The 16,430-nt window shown below is 44.8% G+C and overlaps 1 protein-coding gene and 1 pseudogene across 1 annotated transcript in view; one reads left to right on the forward strand and one right to left on the reverse strand.

Annotated features, from left to right (window-relative positions):
- The window catches only part of LOC134367146 (G-protein coupled receptor 143-like), a 389,602-nt gene extending 374,621 nt beyond the window's left edge, over nucleotides 1-14,981 (reverse strand). The window contains exons 1-3 of the mRNA XM_063083786.1: nucleotides 14,975-14,981; nucleotides 14,132-14,241; nucleotides 13,017-13,111 (exon numbers count right to left, since the gene is read on the reverse strand). Of these exons, the coding sequence (XP_062939856.1) occupies nucleotides 13,017-13,111; nucleotides 14,132-14,241; nucleotides 14,975-14,981 (212 nt within the window). The remainder of the gene's footprint in view (nucleotides 1-13,016; nucleotides 13,112-14,131; nucleotides 14,242-14,974) is intronic.
- On the forward strand, nucleotides 7,290-7,536 carry LOC134367733 (cytochrome c oxidase subunit 6B1-like; annotated as a pseudogene).
- Nucleotides 14,982-16,430: the final 1,449 nt, after the last annotated feature.

Consider the following 16,430-nt stretch of genomic DNA (forward strand, 5'->3'; position numbering starts at 1 on the left):
CTCAATTAAGGTGAAATGCATGTAACATAAAATTACCTACTGGAATGTGAACAATTCAGTGGCACTTAGTACATTTGCAATGTCATGCAACCACCTCTGCCTAGTTCCAATGCATTTTCATCCCCCCAAAAGGAGACCCCATACCATTAAACAGTCACTCCCCATCCCCCCACCCCCAACCCCTGGCAACTGCTGCTTCCTGCTACTTTCCATCTCTGTGAATTTGCCCATTCTAGACATTTTATGTAGATGGGATCATACAGTATGTGGCCTTTTGTGTCTGGCTTCTTTCACCCAGCATAATATTTTTGAGGTTCATCCATGTGACACAATGTGTCAGAACTTCATTCCTTTTTATTGGTGAATAATATTATGCTATACGGTTATATCATATTTTGTTTATTCATTCATTCATCAATGGATATGTAGTTCCACCTGTTAGGCATTGCGAACGGTGCTGCTATGAACATGCATGTGCAAGTGTTTCTCTGAGTCCTTGCTTTCTTTTCTTTTGGGTCTACATCTAGGAGTGGAGTTGCTGGGTCAGATGGTATTTCGACATTTAACTTTTTGAGGAACCACCAAACTACTTCCTGCAGCAAATGTACCGTTTTACATTCCCACCAGCAATGTACAAAGATTCCAGTTCCTCCATATCTTTGTCAACACTTGCTATTTTCCACTTTTGATTTTAGCTAGCCTGGGGGACTGGCTGCTAATTTTGAGACTTGACCTAAATGGGACCCACTTTCAATAAAACCATGGAATAGACAATTCCATCTCTAGTACCCTCTGAACAAATTTTTCAGTTCCCATCTACTATATACTGAATGTTTGTGTCCCCTCCCACACATAAATTCCTATGTTGAAATTCTAACCCCCAAGGTGATGGTGTTAGGAGGTGGGGCCTTTGGGTGGAAATGAGGTCATGAGGGTGGAGCCCTCATGAATGAGATTAATGCCTTTATAAAAGAGAACCCAGAGAGCTCCCTCATCCCTTCCACCATGTGAGGACACAGTGAGAAGGCACCATCTGTGAACCAGGAAGTGTGTCCTTATCAGACACCAAACCTTCTGGGAACTTGATCTTAAACATCTAGCCTCCAGAACTGTGAGCAATAAATGTCTGTTATTTATAAGCCACCCAGTCTGTGGTACTTTGTTAGAGCAGCCCAAATTAGCTAAGACAATATCTCACAGGCCTGGTACCTGTGCCTTGCTCCTCTCAACCCTCCAAGCCCACTCAGCCTCCCTCTTATCCACAGCCTGCTAGCCTAATCCCAGGAAGATGCTCTGAGGCCAAAACACCTGGTGATTACTAGCAGCATGATCTGGGCCGAACCCTCTTCTCAGAGCCTTGGGTTGCTCTTAGCCACAGGAAAGATAAAACTCTCAATGGCCTGCCTGTGCCACTATAGTCAGGGCCAGTGGATATCAGGCCATGCAGCTGTCCCAGAACTGTAAACCAAATAAATGTCTGTTCTTTATAAATTACCCAGTCTCAGGTATTCTGTTACAGCAACACAAAAATGGACTAATGCAGAAAATTGGTACCAAGGAGTGGGGTGTTGCTATACATATAGCTAAAAATGTGGAAGCGCCTTTGGAACTGGGCAATGGGCGAAGGTTGGGGGAGATTGGAGGACCTAAAAGAAGACAAGAAGATGAGGGAAAGTTTGGAACATTTTAGGGATTGGTTAAATGGTTGTGACCAGAATGTTGATAGAAATTTGGACAGTAAAAATCATGCTGATGACGAGGTCTCAGGTAGAAAAGAGGAAATTATTGGGAATTGGACAAAATACCACATTTGCTACACCATAGTAAGGAACTTGACTGCATTGTGTTCATGCTCTAGGACTTTGTGGAAGGTGAGACTTAAGAGCTGTGAACCAGAATGTTTGGCAGAAAAAATTTCTAAGCAGCAATGCATTCAGGAAGCTGCATGGTACTTGCAATAACCATAACTCAGCAGTTATGGCAGAAAAGGCATGATGTAAAGCCATAATTTAAAAGAGAAGCAGAGCATAAAGATTTAGAAAATTTCCAGCCTGGCCATGTGGTAGAGAAGCAGAGAGCAGGAGAAAAACGCAAGGGTGAAGCAGATAGACTGGTTGCTAAGGACATTAGCTTGGCGGTGAGGCAGCCAGGTGCTAACAGGCAAGGCAATGGGAGAAAAGCCATGATGACATTTCAGAAATCTGGAAGGGCACCTCTCCCACCACAGACCCCTGAGGCATAGGAGGCCCAAGGTGTCCCAGAGAACAGACCTGGGGCACCACTTCCCTCAGGAACCCACTCCCTGCATCCCAGCTGCTCCAGCTGGAGCATCCCTGCCTCAAGCAGCCCCAAGTGTCGTTTGTGTAACACCTCTGGAGAACAGAAGCTGGAAACCTTTTTGTGAAGGTTAATTCTAGGTGCCAACTTGGTTAGATGAAGGAATGCTGAGAAACCTGGTAAAACTATCTTTTCAGGTGCGTCCATGAGGGTGTTTCCAGCAGAGATTAGTATGAGAGTCTGAGTGGACTGGGTCGGAAAGACCCACCCTCAGTGTGGGTGGGAACCATCCAATCTGCTGGGGACCCAGAGAGAACAAAAGACAGAAGAAAGAGGTGAAGCTCTCTTGATCTGCTGGAGCTGGGATAAACTCTTCTCTCCTGTCTGTGGACATTAGAGCTTGAGACTCTTCAGCTTTAGGGATCCAGGACTTACACCAAGAATACCATCAACTTCCCTGGTTTTGAGGCCTTTGGACTTGGAGTGAGCCACGCTACTGGAATGTAGCTTATAGACAGCCTATCGTGGGACTTTTCTTCATAGCCACGTGAGCTAATTCTCCTAATAAATCCCTCTCATATAACTATAATGTATTCTATTGATTCTGTCTCTCTGGAGATCCCTGACTAGTACACTTGGTGGCATCCACATCATGTTAAGTGTTCAGGCTGGCAGAACATGAGAGCTGTGGAGGTATGGCAGCCTCCACCCCAATTTCAGAGGATGTACAGAAAAGCCTGGGGGCCCACGCAGATACCTGCCACACATGTGGAGCCACTGCAGAAGCCATCTACTAGAGCAATGCCAAGCAGGAAAGTGGGATCGGAGCTCCCACAGAGACCCCCCCAACAGAGAAATGTCTAGGAGAGCCAACACAGCAGGGCTGCCACCAGGACCCCAGAGCTGTAGGGCCACTGGCAACATGGAACACCCACCTGGAAAAGCTGCAGGCACCAGTGCAGCTCAATGGGCTATGCCTTGCACAGCACTGGGAGTGTGGCTGCCCAGTGCTTTGGGGGCCCAGATGCTCCATTGTGCCCAAGATGCAGGACTTGGAGTCAAAGAAGATTATTTTGGAGCTTTAAGACTTAATGTCTATCCTGATGTGCTTTGGGCTTGTTTGGGGCCTGTTTCTCCTTTCTTCTGGCCTACTCCTCCCTTTTGAAATGGGAATGTGTAGCCAGTGTCTGTTCCATTATTGTATCTTGGAAGTAGATAAATTTGGTTTTGATTTTTACAGGTTCGTGGCTGGAAGTTTTGCCTTTGGTCTCAGATGAGACTTTGGACTTTGAAGTTGGTGCTGGAACAAGCTAAGACTTTTGGGACTGCTGGGATGGAATAATTGAATTTGTATGTGACAGTGACATGAGTTTTGGGGGGCCAGGGGCAGAATGATAGTTTGGATGTCTTGCCCCCACCAAAACTCACATGGAAATCTGACCCCAATGTGGCAGTGTTGGGAGCTGTTTGAGTCATGGGTTGGATCCTTCATGAATGGATTAATGCTCTCCCTGGGGCAGGGGGGATTAATGAGTGAGTTCTCACTCTATTAGTTCCCATGAAAGCTCGTTGCTTAAAAAGACCCTGGCACCTCCTCTCTCTCTCTCTTGCTTCCTCTTGCCATGTGATCTGCTTGTACCCACCAGCTGCCTGCTACTTTCAGCCATGAGTAGAAGGAGCCTGAGGCCCGTGACATATGCAGCTGTCCCAGAATCATAAGCCAAATAAACCGCAGTTCTTAATAAATCACCCAGTCTCGGGTATTCTGTTATAGCCACACAAAAACGGACTAACAGGCCCCCACTGCTTTCTATTACTTATGATATGAGGCTGGCCATCGAGTTTGAGGACAGTAAGGACAGGAAATTTGAGGACAGGATGTAGGAGGACAGGGAGTGTGAGGAGAAGTTTGAGGACAGGAAGTATGAGACAGGAAGTGCAAAGACAGGAAATGTGAGGACAGTTGGAGGACAGGAAGTATAAGACAGTAAGTTCAAGGACAGGAAGTGTGGGGACACGAAGTTTGAGGACTGGGAGTTTGCAGACATGAAGTGTGAGATCAGTTGAAGGAGAGGAAGTATGACAGGAAGTTCAAGGACAGGAAGTTCAAGGACAGGAATTGTGAGGACAGGAAGTATTAGAACAGGAAGTTCCAGGACAGGAAGGAAGACAGGAAGTTTGAAGACAGTTAAGGAGACCCCAGCAATGGGGTCATCTTGTGCTCAGGAAGGTTGGAAATATTTGCTGGACCATCAGTATGGTCACTCTAGGAACTTCATTTGGCTGCACATTATTTAGAGAAGAGCGGCCAATGATAGCAGAGTCTTCCTACACTCTTAACCTATATGCACAGCCTTCGGGTATGTGCAAAGGCAATGCTGAGTTCAAAGGAATGAAGCATTGACACATGCAACAATGTGAATGGACCTCAAAACATCATGCTGAGTGAAAGAAGCCAGATGCAGAAAACCACATATCACATGATTCCATTTATATGAAATGTCCAGAAGAGGCAAATGCATAGAGACAGAAAGTAGATTAGTGGTTGCCAGGGGATAGGGTATGGGGGGATGGAGAGTGACTGGTAATGGGTTCTGGGGTTGTGGAAATGTTCTAGGGTTGGTAGTTATACTAGTAAGTATATTTTGTGAATGCAATAGACAGCACTGAATCTTCCATTCTAAAGGGTGAATGTTATGGTATATGAATTATATCTCAATCAAAAGAATAATATAGAGTTGTGTCAGAGTGATGAATCTCACTCAATGTCCACTGGCTGAGTGTTTAGTGAGCAAAGTTTCTGCCTGCTGTAGGCACTGGAAACACTAAGAGCAACACAAAGCCCTGCCCTCATGGGGTGACAATCTTGAGAGGGTGACATATAAGAAGCAATGTCCTTGCCCCTCTGGCTGGGGAGGGGGCAGCCACAGAAGCCCTGGCTTAGGTGAAGAAGATTTTACATGAAATCAAGTTCAGAGCTGTGATTAATCTAAGAGGTGAGCTGATGTTTATAAGAGAAAGTGGCCAAATACTTTGGATAGCCCCAATAAGGGCCCCCAAAAACGTCCACGTCCTCATCTCCAGAGCCTGTGAATATGTTCTGTTACATGGCAAAAGAGACTTTGCAGATGTGATGAAGTTAAGGATTTTTGAGATGAAGAGATCAACCTGGATTATTCGTGTGGGCCCAATGTCACCTGCTGAGTCCACAAAACCAGAGAGGCTTTACCAACTGCACAGAACGAGAGAGAATGGAAGTGTGAAGACTTGCCCCAGCATTGCTGGCTTCGAAGACAGAGGAAGAGGCCACAGCCAAGGAATGGGGGCAGGTTCTAGAAGCTGGGAGCATGGTGTGGCTGGAGCAGGGAGAATGAATGAAGGAGGATAGAGGGAGGACTTGTGGTGAAGTCCCTGTGGGTCACAGGATGGTGTTGGCTTTTGTCTAAGTATATTGAGAATGCACTGGAAGACTCATCATTTTTTCAAAAAAAGTGCTGCAGTAAAGAACAGTCTTAAAGTTTACAAAACACAGAATATGAAGGCTGGGTGGCTGGCTCAGTTGGTTAGAGCACAGCCTTGTAACACCAAGGTCAAGGGTTCAGATGCCTGCACCTGCCAACCACCAAAAAAACAAAACAAAACAGAATCTGAAGAAAAATTCAGTAAGAAAGTGGGGAGGTAGCTTTGGGAAGAAATCAGCCAGTGGCTGTGACTCCAAGTTTTGGGGGAGATGACAGAAAGGGAAGAAAAGGGAAGATTCTTGGTTTTGTCTGGTCTCTGTTTACCGCCTGAATCTCTGACATGGAAGTGAATCCAGTTGGGTCTGGAGCTAAACTTGCCCTAAATCTGGGGATTCGGAGAAGAAGGACATGAACCAGGGGCCCTGTCCTTGGACCCTGCATCCCCCAGGGAGACCTAAGGCCACATCAGTGCTGGCTTCACCTGATAAGTAAGGAGCTCCTATCCCCACTCCTTCCCAAAGCCACCTCTACCTAACATGCAAGTGCAACCATCTGAATGCTCAGTCCAAACAGGAAGGAGTCCAGACTCGAGAGACCGGTGGTTATTAGATCATCCACGAGAGCAGGGGTTCCCTTTCTTCCTTCCCCACCTCCCCAGTCCCCATTCCCTGCATAGTTAACATTCCTGGACAGTCCGTATCACTCCTCTTTGTGCTTCAGTACACCCCACCCTGTTTCCCCACAGGATCTGAGGCACCGCCTTGCACAAGCAGCTGGGAAGAGGGAGCGTAGCACAGGCAGAGCTGACTGACTGGTCCAGCACTGCCTTCGCTTGGCCTCTTCTGTCTGATGGGACCCCGGGGGGCTAGGGCTCCATCAGACGTGCCGGCCATCATTCCTAATTCCACCAGACTCCTGGAAAGTAGCGTGACCCCCATCTCATTGGGATTTTAACTCAGAAAGATAAGCTGTGTAGACAAAGGGAGCAGTCAGGGATCTGAGTGGGATAGGATTCCCCTCTATAATGAGATGAGAGGGAAGAGACATGGAATTGCACACAGGGGAATGAGCTTCAAAAGGAGAAATATTTTGTAGCTAGCTGTCTGGGCGGCCATAAGGGACCGACTCCAACATATTTTGCCTCCCACATTGGAAGCAGTGCCAGGAGGAGCCCTTCCTTGGCCTTCCTGGGGCTGGGAGCATGTCGGGTGTGTCTGAGCAATGCGGGGTCCTGCCCAGGAGGCGCAGATACCCAGTGGAGTGGCTTTCAGCAAAGGGCTGGAGCACTAAGTGTGCACAGTCTCTCATTCCAGACCCTACCCTTGGGCTGCACGACAATTGTGGGCTGAGGTGGGACAGCGGGCAGGCCTGAGACCAGGCAAGTCTGGGGCTGGAGCTCACCAAAGCCCGGTCAATGGTTCCCTGCCCCCAAACAGGCGTGCAGAATAGGGCTCAGGTGCGGCCCAGTTATGCAGCGGTAGCCACACCAATAACTTAGGCATCCAGCACTGAGCTTCAAGTGCTTCAAGAGCATCTTGAGGAGTCAGGACCATGGCAGAAGACATCAAGACCAAAATCAAGAATTACAAGATTGCTCCTTCTGACAGCCACTTCCCCATCCAGAACCAGACCAGAACTACCTGGACTTCCACCGCTGCGAGAAGGCAATGACCACTAAAAAAGCAATGTTTCTGTGTGTGAGTGGTACCACTGTGTGTACAGGTCCCTCTACCTGATAGCCTGTGTCTCAGCTTGGGATGACTACTGGGCTGAAGGCACATTTCCTGAGAAGATCTGACCTGGCTGCACCTCACCTCTCCTCTGTCTTCTGTCCTTCTCCTAGGGTGTGGTAAAGGGAGACCTACCCTGGGACCCTGAAGCATGACTTAACTAATAATAAAAACACATTGGAAACCTGTGAAAATAAATAAATAATAACTGAGGCATCTGAAATGCCCAAGGGGTGAGAGTCTGAGCTCCAACCCAGCTCCAAGCATCCAGGCCCCAGCTGAAGACCACAGTTCCTTTGTCCAACCCCTGGACAGCTTCCACGTCCAAGTGAGTGAAAGTCCTCCCTAGACCCTCTTTATTCTCACACTGTCATTTTCTTAGAGCAAGTAGTGACTTCAATTCAAGTCACTTTTCAAAGATCCCAAGCACCTTCTGTTATTGTTTAACACCTGTATATCCCACAACCTGAAACCAGAGTAGCAGTTTAAAATTTAATTTTATATCTGCCTTAATGACATTTGTTAAGATTTGGATTACAAGAACCAATACTCCTGTGCCAAAGAAAATAGCTAAGTACTGAAAGGATCTAGAAGAGAGTCTGGAGTTTAATCCAGACATACTTTCAAATTGCAGCCCCTACCCTGGAATACAGCAGGACACTACCGTCCCCACCAGCTGCGGTCTCTCAACAGCCACCTGCAGAATGAACCCCACCCCAGTCAAGCTGGCTCCTACAGAGAAGCTACAGAGGCTTCTGATCCCACACTCTCAGCTGTGGCTCAAACCATCCAGGGGGATCCTCTTGGAGACCGCACACCCAGGCTCCAGGAAGTACAACTTCCACCAGGTAGGGGTGAGGACTTGGTCTCCACAGCCACTGAGCAGCTGTCTTCTTTCTCTGCTGTGTAGCGTGTTCCTCTTTGATGGGAGAGCCTACCTCACTCGCAACAGACAGTCATCCTAGTACTGGAAACCTGCCCTTGCTTTTGCCCCTCGGAGGTAAGATGTTTGGATGTCTCACCTTGAATGTGCACCTTCTGCATGATGGTGGGTCCTCAGAAGCGAGGCTCTGCCCAGTATCCTTTAGTCTCTGGCACCCAGCATCCTGCCAACCTGAACACTGAGCTGCAAAATGTATTTGCAAACACTCTCCTGGGTGTGAGGAGGGCTTCCTGATTGCCTCTCCTGGTCTCTCAGGGCTCGTCTGTCCTCTGGGTACAGACAGTGCCCACCCTGTCCCATCTGGCCCCATCTCCCTTGCATCCCCACCATGGGTGACGGTGAAGTAATGCATCCTCCTATGACAACAGGAGTAATGCACTTCTTCCAGCTGCTGCCAGCACTCCAAGGCTCTTCTTATCTCCATAACTGGTGGTCTATGAGACCTCTAATTTTGTCGTTGCTCTGATCCCTCCAAATCTGATTGAGGGAATCGTTGGAGACACACCATTGCATAGGCTGCAGGAACAAGGCCTTCCCATGCTGCTAGTTGCCTACCCAAAGCCATTCTCTCCTTTATCTTTACTAACTTGTCACACAGAGCAGTGACATGCTTGGCTAGCAGACTATGCTTCCTACCTCTTCTAGCAGCTAAGTGTGACCACATGTACTACTCTGTTTTCTGTTGCTGATAACAAAATACCTGAAACTGGGTAATTTATAAAGAAATGAAATGTATTTCTTACAGTTTGGAGGCTGGGAAGTCCAAGTCCAGGGGACATATCTGGTGAGGACCTTCTCCTGGGTGGGAACTCTCTACAGAGTCCATGGCAATGCAGGAAATCACATGACAAGAGCACATCTAACTTGCTCACTCACTCTCCTTATGAAGCCCCCAGTCTACTTCCTGACAACCCATTAAACTATTAACCCATTACTCCATGAATGAATGAACCCAGGCATGTGGGCACAGTCCTCACAATCCAATCACCTTTTAAAGGCCCCACCTCTCAAATGCCTTATTGAGGATTAAGTTCCACATGAACTTTGGAGGGGACATTCAGACCATAGCACCACGAAACTAAATTCTGGCCAAGAATATGTAAGTAGCGTTGTGTGAAACTTCCAGAGATGCTGCTTAAAACTGGCTCAGGGGAAATGGGCCCTTTCTGTATCACCCTCTTCCTCCTTCTTGCTGCTTGGAATGCAGGTGTGTTGGCGGGGGCACCAGCAACTATACTGGGCCATGACACCTTGAGGATGGAAGTCAAACAATAGGCTGGTGGAGCAGGGTGGTAAAAGAAGCCTGAGTTTCTGATGTCCATCAGAAGAACCCTGGATTGCCCACCTCTGGGCTCCTTTAGCATGAAAGAGAAGTTCTATCATGTTTAAGACACTATTATTTTATGTATTTTATGTAGCCAAAAAGAATCCTCACTGATCCACCTGGTTGGCTGCCTTTGGCTTTGACCATCTTCTCTGGAGGATTTTCACAGCCAGGCATATCTGTGTTCCATACAGATGTGTAAGAGTTTGGTAGATAAGTTTAAAAAAAAAAAAAGGAAGGAAAAAGCATAAAAAATGAAGTAAGCACTAAACCACAGGCCAGAGAGATCAAAGATAATGATGATGTGACACATCTAAGGGACATCACTGGTTTTAGAAGAGGGATCTATCTAGACTACCCAATATATTCTGCAATCTGCATATAATCTCTATTTGTTTACTGATATTTGTTTTAAGAGTGAATTTATCCAACAAGTGGTGCTGGAACAAAGCGATACCCATATGGAAACAATAAAGATGGACCCATTCCTCACTTGTACACAAAAATTAACTCAAAATGGACCTAAATAGACTTTGTAGTGCATTGAATTATGTCCCCCCAAAATTCACTGAAGCTTGAAATGTGTCCCCCAAGTTTCATGTATTAGAAACTTGACCCCCACTGTGACCGTTAAGCAGTAGGAAGTCCTATTATGGTAATTGTAAGGTGGGGCCTTGAAGAGGTGATTAGATTGTAGGACCGTGCAGTAGTGAATGGATTAGTAATGGTGGTCAGAGGCGTGATTCTGAGGGCTTTAAAAGGAGAGAGAATGAGGAAGTTGGTCTCTTGTTCTCTCTGCTCTGCTATTTCACAACGTGATACCCACGTCACTGAAGTCACCACCAAGATCCTCACCAGATGTGTTCCCTGGACTTTGGATGTCCCAGGCTCAGAAACTGTAAGCAATAAATTTCGTGTTCTTTATAAATTGCCCAGTTCTGTGTATTTTGTTATAAGCAGCAGAAATGGACTAATGCAGACTGAATGGAAGTGTTTGAACCATAAGAAAACATAGGTATAAATCTTTGTGACCTTGGGTTAGGCAATAGTTTCTTAAATATGACCGCAAGAGCATAATAAACCAAAGAAAAACAATTTTAAATTGGACTTCATGAAAATGAAAAGTTCTTGTGCTTCAAAAGATACCATGAAGTAAGTGGAAAAACAACACACAGAATGGGAGAAAAACTTTGCAAATCGCATATCTAATAAGGTACTTGTATCTAGAATATATAATGGACCCTTACAACTCCATAATAAAAAGACAAATAATCCAATTTAAAAATGGGCAAAGCAGTTGAATAGACATTTCTACAAGAAGGTATGCAAATGGCCAGCAAGCACACAAAAAGATGATCAACGTTATTAGCCACATGCTGAAATCAAAACCACAATGAGTTACCACCTCACACACTCTAGGACAGCTAAAATTAAAACAAATGAACAGATAAGAAGTGTTAGCGAGGCTGGGAAGAAACTGGAACTCTCATACACTGCTGGCAAAATGGTGCAGTCACTTTGGAAGGCAGTTTAGCAGTTTCTTACAAGATTATACCTAGAGTTACCATGTGGTTCAGCAACTCCACTCCCAGGTGTATACCCAGGAGTATATGATGAAAACATGTTCACACAAACACTAGTATACAAATGTTCATTGAAGCATTATTCCTAATATTAAGCACAATGGAAACACCGTAAATGCTCATCAACTGATAAATGAAAAAACAAAATATAGCATATTCATACACCGGAATGTTATTCAGCAATAAAAAGGAATTGTCTTAGCCTATTTGGGCTGCTGTAACAAAATACCACAAACTGGGTGGCTTATAAACAACAGATGTTATATTTATCACAGTTCTGGAGGCTGGAGGTACAAGATCAAGGTGCTGGCAGATTCAGTGTCTGGTGAGGGCCCCCTTCTGGATCACAGATGACACTTTCTGTCTCCTCACACACTGGAAGGGACAAGACTACTCTCTGGGTTCTCGTTTATAAAAGCACTAACCACATTCACAAGGACTCCACCTTCCTGATCTAATCACCTCCCCAAAAGCCCTACCTCCTAACACCATTTCAACATACAAATTTGGGGGGACACAAATATTCAGATCATAGTAGGAGTAAAGTACTGACACCTGCTACAACATGGATAAACCTTGAAAATATTATGCTGTTTAAAAAGCCACACACACAAGGTCACATATTTTATGATTCCATTTAAAGGAAATGTCCAGAACACGCAAATCCGTGGAGACAGAAAGTAGATTTGGGGTTGCCAGAGGCTGGAAGGATGGTAGAATGGTGAGTGACTGGTAACTGGCACAGTGATTCTTCTGGGGATGTTTAGAACATCATAAAATTAAATGATGGTGATGGTTGCATAACAGTATGAATATACTAAAAACTGCTGGATTTTACACTTTTTAACGTGTGAACTTTATAAAATTGTTGATAGAAAGCACGCAGGGGCTCCATCCAAAGGGGACCTGATTCAAGCAGACCATGAACTTGGTGGGGGACAAATGCTTCCTGGACTTGGAGCCAGAAGACCTGGATGCTCGCCTTGCCCTTCTGTGTCCAGCTCGTCTGTCACACAAGTTCTCTTGTGTGTTGCTCTTTCCTCAACACACATTCACATCCCAGCTACAGTAACAGCGACACCTACAGAGAGCCTGCTACGTGCCAGGCACTGTCCATGTACACATTTCACTGAGTTTACTTGCTCCTGCCAGTGGCCTTATGAGGTGGGTACCATTTAACAGCTGAGGAAACAGAAGTCCAGAGAGGTTAAGCAATTTGCCAACAGTCACACAGCTACCGAGCACTTGGGCAGGAGTTCAAAGCCACCAGTGCCCAACTTACTAGCCACTGTGTGATCCCCTCCAGACAGCCACCTGCAACTCCAGGGTCTCAATTCCGTGTTTAACATAAAGTGTCAATATATTCTCAGAAGAATGTTTTTCCTCTGACCTTTGTATACAATCAAAAATTGCTTATATTCGCACCAATCCTTTTTTAGTATTTCTTCAGTTCCAAATATTTAATTTCTTGAATTACTTATTTTCCAGGTTTTGAACTCCTCAATATTTTGAATCTGCCTTTGGCCTCTGACACAAATGAGCTGTCGTAGATGTTTCTGTGTGGAGGGGCCAGATGATAGTTTGACTGAGGGCACCTGCCCTACTGCAAAACACTTGCAAATTCTCGGTGGTAGCTCCACACTTCCCTCATGAGATGGAACTAGGGCAGAAATCCCTGCTCATTTTGGCAGCACATACCTCAGTCCTGCCGATCTCCATATCACCAGGTAGGCATCCACTGCGTAGCAGAACAGCCACCAGAAGCAGGCGCTGTACAACAGCTGGATCCACATCTGCAAGCAGGAAGAGCCCAGCATCAAAGCTTCCGCAGACAGGCATGAGATGTCCAGCCCATCCGTGAGATGACAGGCAACACAGGAAGGCTCCTGGCACACATGTGGACGCGGTCTCTGGAACTGAGGGCCGGCTGTGGCCTCTGTCCTCTGTCTGCTCAGCTGGACCTGACTGACAAACCCACTTTCTGGCACACTTGCAGGCACAGTAGACAAGGCTCCAAGAAGTGCAGTTTAAACTGGCATGAGGGTTCTAGGGGCTCGGAAGTAGAAGCTTTTTCTCTGGGAATGAATGAGTACAGGCAGAAAAGGCTCAGAAAGTCCTTCCAAGCAGAAGGGGATGGAAGGGGGCTCAGGGAGTTGGAAGATCACTAAGCCTTGCCGTTGTGGGCTGAGACAGGTGCTTCATCAGGAGGCCATGGAAGGGAAGGAAGGAAGCGGGCAATTCTGCTACAGGACAGAGAATCAGCACCACCTGGGTAAGCTTTACATCACTCCCTTGAGCATCCACTTGGTGAACAGAGCATAATGTGTGCATGTGTATTATACATATTTATTTATTTCATGGTTTATAAACCATGAATATGTTTAGTATATGTTATTATTATATGTAACATAATATGTTTGAATATAAAATGTTTGTGTGATGTAAGTTAAACATAAAATGTTTATATGTTACCATTATATATATTTCAATATATTTCCTTCACTTAATTGATAATGTTTTTGTGTGCTTGTGGCTCCGTTTAGGGTAAGTAGGGTAAGGGCACACACTTGTGCTTCCAGGGCTGAGGGTGGAGAAGCCACACTTGCGTGTGCATCAGCATCCCCTGGAGGGTTTATTAAAACACAGACTTGGCTGAGCTCCAGCCAGCGTTCCTGATCAGTAGGTCTGGGGCATGGCCTGAGCCTTTGCATTTCTAGCAGATGCCCAGGGGCTGCTGGGGCTGCCCTTTGAGGACAGCAGTGTGACAGGAACGCAGGTAGGGAGGAGAGGGGAACAAAGGTGGGCGCACCTACCGCACTCCCCACGCAGAAAGTGGCAGGCCAGATGTCTGTTCCGTTCACATCGGAGATGTTCTCAACGAAATCTGGGAGTCCTAACCACGCCGAAGACCGGATTATGATACCTACGTGAGAATTAAATGATGCTTGGTGTCTGATCCTAATTCAAATCTAAAGCTGACTTTTGTTGCTTTGTACAGATAACAGATAGATAGATGGACAGACAGAGATATAGATAGATAGATAGATAGACAGACAGACAGATAGACAACAGATATGATAGTGAGGAAGCTAGATAGATATGATAGAAGATAAACATGACACATAAAGATAGATGATAGATAGGAAGGGAAGAAGAGAGGGGAAGGGGAGGGGAGAGGATGGAAGGGATGAGAAGGGAATGGAAGGAAGTAAGAAAAATCCACACATATTGGAGTGTGCAGAGAGAGAGAAAGAAAAAAGACTGTGTTACTCAGAAAATAACTCTTATGATAGCAAAGCAATCCCAGGCACTCTGATTTCAAATTGAACAATCTTTGGCTACAATCTCATCCCTAATTTTTTTTTTTGTTTGTTTGTTTGCTTGGCATTGCAAAGTGATTTTGTGAATAGCAATCTGTACTTCTCAGCTGCAATTTTAATGTCCATGTTAATTATACCTCATATAAAAACGAATTATTCAAAAAGCACAGTTTGGAAGTTTAAATATATAGATCCTTCATTCTTTTTTAAAAAACTACATTTAAGATTTTCCCAAATTAGCTCTCAATAATTTGCTTTTAACATTTATTATTTGTGAGTTTCCCTTGCTATTAGACTCAAATATCTAATGCTACTTAAAACAGCGCACACACTTACCGTACATATTATGGTTTTTTCATTAGGTAATACAATACCCTTTGTTTAAACATACACTATGTAATACACTACTAAAGGAGAACTGGGAACACTAAGACATACTATTTCTCATTATCAAGCCACTGCTAACAAAAATAATGCCTTTCTTCTGTATATAATTTTTGGCACATAGCACTCCTTTGAGCTCAATAAAAGCCCCATGAGGTAGGCATCGTATTTCTTATTTTTCTGTAAGGGGACAGGTCACCAGCCTTCTTCTGACTTCTGCTTTCTCCTCATTTGCCCACAACACTATCCACCACCCTTTCTAAGGCTAAAGGATGTACACATAATATTTCACTAACTATCAAAAGATGTCTGGGTACACCTTTACTTCCAGATATTCAAGTTATAGAAACTAAGTTACTATTAAGATGCTTTTCCAAAACGACTTAGCAGAATCAGGAAGAAAAGCAATTTTGATTGAATTAGCCTGCACCCAAGTGATTTTACCCCTAATAAAAACGAAATATTGCTTCCCTGTCTTATTCCTCAAGTCTGATAAAGTAACTTGAGGTTGCAAAGCATTTATTTGAAGTCAAGTTTCTTGAGCACCTTCAGTCACGTTTCTGGCACTCTGGGCAAGGGGACAGAACAGCTGGGCCCTAGACACACAGCCCTGTGCCCAGAAACTTGCACAAGGTGGGGTATGGAGGGCAGTTAGCAAATACCTAACAGCCTTCAAGGACAAACATTCTGCAAATACATGATTCCAAAATGGTCAGCCCCTATCACCCAATTGTCAGTGTGGACAGTATTTTGACCCCGATTCAAAGAAATCTATTGTACAAAACAAAAACAAAAAACAACAAAAACATTTATGATACAACTAAACATACACTGACGACATTAAAGAATTGGTTTTAATCATTTTAAAGTGATAATGATATTAAGGTTATATATGTTTAAGGCTCTTTGTCTTCTAGAGCTGTACACTGGAATCTGTAGGGATGAAATGATAAAAATTCTGGGATTTGCTTCAAATTAATCCAGTGAGGAGGGTGAGGAGGGGGTGTAGATGAGCTGAATGAAGGGTAAGGGGGATTTATTATATTCGTTTATATATCATTTACTACATTTACATATGCTGGAAATTTTCCAACATAAAAAGTTAAACAAAATGGCAAAATCTAGCTTAGATGTCTGGAAAAAGTGCCATGCTATAATTTAAAGCAGATGTTGGCAAACTTGTTCTGTAAAGGGCCAGATAGTAAATATTTCTGGCTTTGTCTGACCAGAACTTAACTTTGCATTTGCAGGGCAAAGGCAGCCCTAGACAACGCACAAACGCACAGCATAGCTGCGTTCCCATAAACTTTACTTATGGGCACTGACAATTAAACGTCATGTGACAGTCACATGGCAACATATACTATTCCTCTCTCGATTTTAAAAAACATTTAAAGATGTACACCCA

Source organism: Cynocephalus volans, chromosome X (genome assembly GCF_027409185.1).
Source record: "Cynocephalus volans isolate mCynVol1 chromosome X, mCynVol1.pri, whole genome shotgun sequence".
Lineage (NCBI taxonomy): Eukaryota > Metazoa > Chordata > Mammalia > Dermoptera > Cynocephalidae > Cynocephalus > Cynocephalus volans.